The sequence below is a fragment of the Symphalangus syndactylus genome, chromosome 17, assembly GCF_028878055.3.
Source record: "Symphalangus syndactylus isolate Jambi chromosome 17, NHGRI_mSymSyn1-v2.1_pri, whole genome shotgun sequence".
In the NCBI taxonomy this organism is placed as follows: domain Eukaryota; kingdom Metazoa; phylum Chordata; class Mammalia; order Primates; family Hylobatidae; genus Symphalangus; species Symphalangus syndactylus.
The window spans coordinates 18082161-18091279 of record NC_072439.2 but is presented as its reverse complement, the minus strand read 5'-3'; the positions used below and the strand labels follow the sequence as shown (position 1 = coordinate 18091279).

At 41.6% G+C, this 9119-nt stretch overlaps 1 protein-coding gene across 1 annotated transcript in view; it reads left to right on the top strand.

The window, feature by feature from the left end:
• Positions 1–9119, top strand: part of LOC129466044 (zinc finger protein 224) — an 87008-nt gene that overhangs the window by 67840 nt on the left and 10049 nt on the right. Inside the window, exon 4 of the mRNA XM_055248922.2 lies at positions 6515–6597. Coding sequence (XP_055104897.1) covers positions 6515–6597 — 83 coding nt within the window. The remainder of the gene's footprint in view (positions 1–6514; positions 6598–9119) is intronic.

Genomic DNA, 9119 nt, shown 5'->3' with positions numbered 1-9119 from the left:
TATACAACCCTTAGAATAAAACATAAAGGTTAATCTTCAAGACTTTTTATTTGGAATGTATTCTTAGATAAGACACCATATGCACAAGCTAAAAAAACCCCACATAAATTTGACTAGAGCAAAAAAATGCTATGCATACAGAGACATTGTCAAGAGCATGAAAACACCATACAGCATGGCTTCTAGTATCAGAATATATAAAGAACTCTTAGACCAGGTGAAGTGGCTCTCACCTATAATCCCAGCACGTTGGAAGGCTGAGATGGGTGGATCGCTTGAGCCCAAGAGTTTGAGGCTTGCCTGGGCAACATGGCGAAAATCATTCTCTACAAAAAAAAAAAAAAAAAAAACAAAGGTAGCCAAGCATAGTGACCCATGCCTGTGGTCCCAGCTACTCGGGAGGCTGAGGCAGAAGGATTGCTTGAGCCTGGGAGGTCAAGGCTGCAGTGGGGCATGAAGCACCATTGCACTCCAGCCTGGGCAACAAAGAGAGACTCTGTTTCTTAGAAAGAAAAAAAGAAAGAAAGAAAAGAAAGAAAGAGAAAGAAAGAGAGAAAGAAAGAAAGGAAAGAAAGAAAGAAAAGAAAGAAAGAAAAGAAAGAAAGAGAAAGAAAAGAAAGAAAGAAAGAAAGAACTCTTACAACTCAATAACAAGAGGAGAAACCACCCAATTTTTTAATGGGCAAAGATACAAATAGAAATTTCAGATATGCAAGCTACCAACAATCATGTGAAAAGATGCTCAACTATTAGTCATTAGGAAAATGCAAATCAAACCAATAATGAGATACCATTTTACAACAGCTATGTTAGCTATCATCTTTAAAAATAGAAAATAGCCGATGTGGTGGCAGGCACCTGCAGTCCCAGCTACTTGGGAGGCTGAAGCAGGAGGATCGCTTGAGCCCAGGAGTTTTGAGGTGTAGTGAGCTATGCCCACTGGGTGTCCACACTAAGTGGACATCAACATGGTGATCTCCCAGGAGCAGAGGACTACCAGGTTGCCTGAGGAGAGGTAAACTGGCCCAGGGTGGAAACACAGCAGGTCAAAACTCCCATGCTGATCAGTAGTGAGATGTTGCCTGTGAATAGCCACTGCAATTCTGCCTGCACAACACAGGGAGACCCCGTTTTCAATTTATACACACACACATATACATATACATATATATTTTATACATACACATATACAAAATAAGTATTGGAGAGGATGTGGAGAAATTACTACCCTCACACGCTGAAGGTGGGAATGTAAAAATGGTGCAGTTGCTGTGGAAAATTGTTTCGTGGTTCCCAACATAGAATTACCATATGAATTACTAAATTTCATATCTAGGTATATACCCAAAAGAATTGAAAGTAGGTGATGAAACGAATACTCCTACACCACTGTTTGTAGCAGCACTATTGACTACAGCCAAAAGGTGGAAAGAACCCAAATGTCCCGCAATCAATGAATGGATAAACAAATCGTGGCGCACGCCTGTAATCTCAGCACTTTGGGAGGCTGAGGTGGGCGGATCACCTGAGGTAAGGAGTTCGAGACCAGCCTGACTAACCTGGTGAAACCCTGTCTCTACTAAATACAAAAAAATTAGCCGGGTGTGGTGGCGCATGGCTGTAATCCCAGCTACTTGGGAGGCTGAGACAGGAGAATCGTTTTAACCCGGGAGGCGGAGGTTGCAGTGAGCTGAGATCGTGCCATTGCACTCCAGCCTGGGCATCAAGAGGGAAACCCCATCTCAAAACAAAACAAGACAAAGCAAACAACAACAAAAAACAAATCGTAGCATAAACATAAAATATTATGAAGTACTGGTATATGCTGTGATGTGGATGAACTGTAAAAGCAGTATGCTGGCCGGGCGCGGTGGCTCACGCCTGTAATCCCAGCACTTTGGGAGGCCGAGGCGGGAGGATCACGAGGTCAAGAGATCGAGACCATCCTGACTAACACGGTGAAATCCCGTCTGTATTAAAAATACAGAAAAATTAGCTGGGCGTGGTGGCACGCGCCTGTAGTCCCAGCTACTCAGGAGGCTGAGGCGGGAGAGTCGCTTGAACCTGGGAGGCGGAGGTTGCAGTGAGCTAAGATCGTGCCACTGCAGTCCAGCCTGGCCACAAAGTGAGACTTCGTCTGAAAAAAAAAAAAAAAAAAAAAAAGCAGTATGCTAAGTGAAAGGTGTCTCAGAAACAAAAGGTTTCATAGTGTATAATTCCATTTATATGAAATGTCCACAATAGGTAATTCAATAGGACAGAGATTAGTGTTAGACAGTGACTGCTTAGTGGGTATGGGGTCTTTGGGGTGATGAAAATGTTTCCTAACTTTTTATTTGTACTACATATATCCTAAAATGGTGAATTTCACGTTTTGTGCATTACACCTCAATAGAGATGTTTTAAATAATAAAATACATTAAAATGTTTTGCATAGATAAAATAAAGAAAAAAACAAACGTTTTTGTTGAGAAAATATTTGCGAGATAAAATGTTAATATCATGAATATAAAAACAGTGCTTGAAAAGTGAGGGATAAAACCAAAAACTCAATAAGAAAGTGGGCAAAACATCTGGACAATTTACAAAAAATGTAATAATGACACCTGAAAATATGCAAGAATATGCCATTTTTACAAGAGATATAAATTAAAACTACATGCCATTTCTTACCACTGGCAAAACTTATTTGAAGAGTGTATCATCTCGCTTGTTCCCTTGCCAGTAACACTCCTGCCCTCACTAGAGGCGTTTAGACTTTAGGAATTCCTTTCTATATGATATTTTCTCTTGGGCACCCAAGGAGAGGGAAGGACGACTCTCAGGGTAGAAGTCCACATTTCCCAACAGGAAATACGAGATTCGTTCCCCATGGGAAGAGTGGTCAAGGGCTTCCCAGTAGTCGTCAACGCTTCCCCTTGAGGGTGATGCTGCAGGAGTACAATCCAGACGCTCAGTGGAATCGCGGTCGGTTTAACTCCGGCAGGTGGATCCCAGGGAATTCTGGGAAGTGTAGTCCAGACGCTCAGTGGAGTCGCGGTCACTTTGGCTCCGGCTGGGGGGGGTCCTGGGGAATTCTGGGAAGTGGAGTCCAAACACGGTGGAGTCGCGGACACTTCCGCTCGGGGCTGAGGTTGCTGCAGTTTTTCCGCGATAGTTTGGGGCAGTTCCGCGCGTTGCGGACCCTTCTGAATTTCCTGGACCTACGCATTGGATCCTCAAAGAACTGGTGATCGAATTAGGGGAAAAGGGGCCTCGTCGGAGAGTAGAGGTTTGGAGGGGCAAGGGCCGCTGTTTGCGTTCTTGTCCGTGGCACCTTCTTGGGCTTGGGTCTGTCCTCGCGTCCCGGGGGCATTGGTACTTTGTTGGGTGGCGTCTCACCTGGTTTCAGGGTTTCTGGGGCTCTGAGCTCGCCCACTCCGCCCCCTGCACCCCACGCGCGTGGCCACTTCTTCGCGATATAACGTTGGGGTGTTAATCTCCTTGGGTTTCCCGTTACTGTTCTTTAAAATGGGGACTTTAGGACCATCCTAATGGAATCGTTTTGGGAACTGGAAGAGGTAACACAAATGAGAGCCTTAAAGCAGTCCCTGTCACTTGGTGACTGGTGGTCTCTTGTTAATTTCCCACGAAGCCTGTCAGGTCCCCGGGTGGGGTCAGAGCTCCAGCTGCAGGGACCTCGGTCCTTCTCCATGATCCCTGCAGGACGCTGGATGATCCTGGAAGCCTTCTGACCTCTTTTTAGGAGAGCGAGGGTTGCGTCCACTTTCATGAAGGGAAAGGAGCATTTAACTTTTATGGGGGACGGCGACGCGGTCAGGGTGTTTCACAGCTTTCTCCTTCCCCAACCCGACCTTTCCAAAAGAGCTGCAGGGAGGGACTTCTTGGCTTCTGAGGGCAAAGCTCTACGTGAGTGGTCCTTAGCTCTTTGACCGAGATGCGCACCCCAACCGAGAATGTATAGGTTGTGTTCTCGGGCATGGGGGTCGATAATAATTAAGTCTTAATTAGTAACTTCATTCTAAGGGCATTATACAAATAAATTTACGCCACACCGTGGCTCTGTGGAGAAGTATTGCTTTTTTCTATTTTAAAAACGAAAGTGAGACACAGAGCGCATAGGCACCCGACTAGTGAGAGGTGGAGCTGGGGTTGGAACCTAAGCAGTCTGGGTCAGAGCCTGATTTGATCTTCTCTTGGGATACGTTGTCATTGAGGCAGAGGAACTAGTTGGACTTAGGTGGGGAAAGCAAGACTTAGGGGCTTGAAATTTTCTGAGTTTCTAAAAATGTTGTCAACTATTTTGTTTCAATCATTACAAATATTTTGTACTCTTATAGAACCATGTCATTGTAGAGCATTCTGTTTTTCTTTATTAAGAACAAAATGGGTCTGGCGCGGTGGCTCATGCCTGTAATCCCAGCGCTTTGGGAGGCCTAGGCGGGCGGATCACGAGGTCAGGGGTTCGAGACCAGCCTGGCCAACATGGTGAAACCCCGTCTTTACTAAAAAAAATTACAAAAATTAGCTGGGCTTGGTGGTGGGCACCTGTAATCCCAGCTACTCAGGAGGCTGAGGCAGGAGAATCGTTTGAATATGGGCGGTGGAGGTTGCAGTGCACCGAGATCCGCCATTGCACTCCAGCCTGGGCGACAGTGCGAGACTCCGTCTCAAAAAAAAAAAAAAAAAAAAGAACAAAATGTTTTTTATTACCCACGAATCCATGATGTAAAGATAGCAACTGTTAAGCTTGTAATGTGTTTCTTTCTTTTTGTATATTTATAGGTTTATTTATGAACATTTAAAAATTTTTATAATTTTTTTCTTAATATTTCCCCCTTATGTGTTTAACCATGGAAATTTCCAAATACTGACAAAGAGACTAAACTAGTGAATTATCATGTTATATCATACTCATTAATCTCATTATTGTTATCATTTTTCCTACGACTGTTTCCTAAAATTATAAAACTTTTTATTTTCATATCATTTGAAACCTATAGAAAAGTTGCAAAAGTAGCCTAAGAAATTCTTATTTACTCTTTACCCACGTTTGCCAAGTGTTTACATTTTTCCTGTTTGTTTTGTTGATAACCATCAGCTGAATACCACCAGAAACATACCTGTAACCGAGACAGCTGATTATAGCTTTCTGCAGCAAGGAAGCCCACGTACCAGGGGCTGTCTTGGTAAGAGGAGGTTAGGAAGAGCTAGTATATGGTTTCACATAACATATTAGATAATTTTAGATTGTATACCAGATGTTATTTATTAAATATTAGATATCTATCCAAAGACTGCTAATAGTAGTTTATTGTATTATCTATTATACAGTGCTAGATAACATATTACTTCATGTTATGTACTCCGTGGTTCTATATTTAAATTTGTTCTGTTTTTCACTTAAGGTTCTTACAAGTGTCCCCTACCCATCTGCCACCACCACCCGTGTTCACAGTCTAATTTTATGCTTTGCCTTTGGTTGTCACATTTCCATAATCTTTAATCTTGAAGATTCTACACCCTTTGTCTTTCTATGCTTGATATTTTTGAAGAGTATAAGCAAGTTATTTTGGAGAAAGGCATTCATTGGGAGTTGTGTCTGATGTAATTCACATGTGGGTTCAGATTATGCATTGTTGGTAGGGATACCACAGAAGTGCTGAAATGTCCTTTTCATTGCAACATAACAGGGTCCAAGTGATGTCAGCTTGTCTCTTCATTGGTGATCTCAACCTTGTCCACTTGGCCGAGATGCTGTCTTTCAGATTTCTCCACTATAAAGTTACTTAAGAAAAATCGAAAAGAATAAATTTTCTTAGGACTAGATAACATTATTAGTGGGCATTCAGCCGTAAAATGACCTTCTTCTGCATTTATTCTTTGTTCAACTACAAATATTCTATCGATATGGCCTTAGAATTGACTCTTGTTAAGTTAAATGACGTGTACGTTAACAATTATTTTGTCCAACCTATTGTATCGTAGAACTTACTTATATCAGGTGTACATCCAGTGATAATTAGGCAGTTTGCTGAATGGAGTAACCATAACCACAATTCGGTGATCATTTCATGCTCATATTGATCTCCTCCTGCCTACTTATGGTTAGACTTCATTCTCACTCAGATCTGAAGCAATCACTAATCAGTTTTCTCTCTGTATGCATTTTCCTACCCAGACATTTTATAGAAATGGAATCCTGCAATATGTGGTCCTTTGTAACTGCCTTCTTTCATTTCACAATAATGTTTCAAAGGTTCATGTATGTTGTAGCATGAGTCAGTACTTCATTTCTTTAAATTTCCAAATAAGATTCCATTGTATGGATAGACCATGATTTGTCTATTCATTTACCCACAGGAGGGCATTTTTGTTGTGCTGTTTTGGGTTTTTATGATTAATGCTGCTGTGAACATTCATGTGCCAATTCACAATACACATCCCTGTTGGTGGGTGGCATCCCTGGCCACCTTTTCATGTCTCTTTTTCTGCCTTTCCTGGCACTTTGCAGGCACAATTCTGCTTTCCCAGGAACTGCATCACTCAGGACTCTGCAAGTTTCCAGAAGTAAGAGGGAAAATGACCACGTTCAAGGTGGGTAGGATTTGCTTCTATTACTCTTAAAATTCCCTCTCAGACTCAGATTGTCACAAGTTTTTCTCTGTCTTGGGAAGACTCAAGGAGAAAAACAGACATTTGGGGATCTCCTGTGTACCATGTACTTCCTTTGTTACTTTTGAGTGGATTTTGCATTTGTTTTTACTTCTGGTTTTCTTGTATCATTTATTCTATGGAGTAGATAAGATTGTAGGAATGGATAATTATTTCATTATACTACTTCTCTGCTCACACACTAGCTATTTTTAATCCTGTGATACTCTTCCTCATGTACATTCATAACTGTATTTGTATTGGTGATATTAATCTAATTTAAATTGCACTCTTTGTATTAATATTATATAATGTTCATTTTTAATGGTTGCACCCTATTCCCATTTAATCGATGTTCCTTTTTAATTACTTTATACTCCCAGACACCAGGAACTTGGTTTTGAAAGGCTACTTTTGATGTGTGCCACGTTGGCTGTTTTGTAGATAGAGTATCCATATGTGGTACATCACGGCAGGGTCTAACTGTGGCTTCACAAAAGGATTGCTGGAAGTTTCCACACAGGAAGAGTTAGATTCTCTTTCCCCCATGCCTGAGTCATGCCTTCTGTGTCTTTTATTTACTGGCCTTTCTTTATTCCTTTATACATTAAGGAATTTGACCAAAGTAATATGTAAGCTATTTTTTTTGTGTGTGTGTGTGACAGAGTTTCACTCTTCTTGCCCAGGCTGGAGTGCAATGGTGCGATCTCGGCTCACTGCAACCTCCGCCTCCCGGGTTCAAGGGATTCTCCTGCCTCAGCCTCCCGAGTAGCTGGGATTACAGGCATGCATCACCACGCCTAATTTTGTATTTTTAGTAGAGACGGGGTTTCTCCATGTTAGTCAGGCTGGTCTCGAACTTCCGACCTCAGGTGATCCACCTGCCTTGGCCTCCCAAAGTGCTAGGATTACAGGCGTGAGCCACCACGCCCAGCCTAACCTAAATTTTTTGTGCATGATAGTAGAAGATTTGCCAGTCATTTGTGTTTGTTTCTTCATTTACTCCTCAGAACAGCTGAATGAGGCTATTCTTGTCTTCCTCTTAAACACATGAAATATGAGAAACCTGCTCAGGTTCAGACAGGAGACCAAGGGTCCAGAATATTAGCCATTTTCACCTTTTTACTCAGTTGAAAGAGAGAGAAAAAGAAAGAGAGAATTCTCCATTGAGGGGCCTGTGCCCTGTGGTGTGGGTGTCTGGAGTGTCCTGTTGAGTGATGATGTCCACAGGTGGCATTGCTCCTCCCTGGACCTACCTTGGGAGGGGTGGTGTCTTCTCTTCCTATCATGGTACCTCTTCCATGGCTCCCAGCACTTCAGGCACCCAAGGACAGCAATTACCACAGTCGTTATAGAACATTTTAAAATTCATTATGGGAAAAGATGCCTTACACAATGTTACCAGAAAATGTAATAGTCTAAGGCGAAAATATTCACCATTTGGATGTCTAAAAAAAGATACAATCCAAAATAAGAATCTTATGCACAGACTAGGGAAGAAAATCCAAAGAAATACGAATAAAGGACATTACCAGGAATGCATAGAAGGAGAAAAACAGATGTCAATAAATATTTGAAAAGATGGTGGTATTCATTTATAATCAAATAAGTGAGAATAATAAAACAAAATCACGGCCAGGCCTGTGACTCACACCTATAATGCTGGCACTTTAGGAGGCTTAGGAAGGAGGATTGTTTGAAACCAGGAGCTCAAGACCATCCTGGCAAACAGCAAGACTCTATCTCTACAAAAAGAAAAAAAAGAAAAAAACAATTTCTTCCTAATCAGATTACCAAAGTAATGGGAAAATTGATAACCTGCTTTTGGCTATGTTAAGAAAAACCAGAATAATGTATCCCCTTGAAAGATTTTGAAGTTAGGTAAAAAAAAAAAAAATTGAGAAAATATGACATAATCATAATTTTAAACATTCTTATTTTCTGACATTTTGTTATTTAAAACTTACTTTAAACAGGAGAGTAAGATCTACCTGAAATGATGTTCTTTATTGGATTGGTAATCATGGAAAAGATATAAAATTAAATATTCATTATTTAGAATAACAATAGATTAGTTCAGGCCGGGCGTGGTGGCTCACGCTTATAATCCCAGCACTTTGGGAGGCCGAGGCGGGCGGATCACAAGGTCAGGAGATCGAGACCACGATGAAACCCCGTCTCTACTAAAAATACAAAAAATTAGCCGGGCGTGGTGGCGGGCGCCTGTAGTCCCAGCTACTCGGAGAGGCTGAGGCAGGAGAATGGCGTGAACCTGGGAGGCGGAACTTGCAGTGAGCCGAGATTGCGCCACTGCACTCCAGCCTGGGTGACAGACTCTGTTTCAAAAAAAAAAAAATAATAATAATAACAATAGATCAGTTCCATGGAACACTATGCAGACATGAGATAAAATCAATAACAATAATTGGCAAAAATAAAAACAGCTAATGTTTATTGAGTATTCA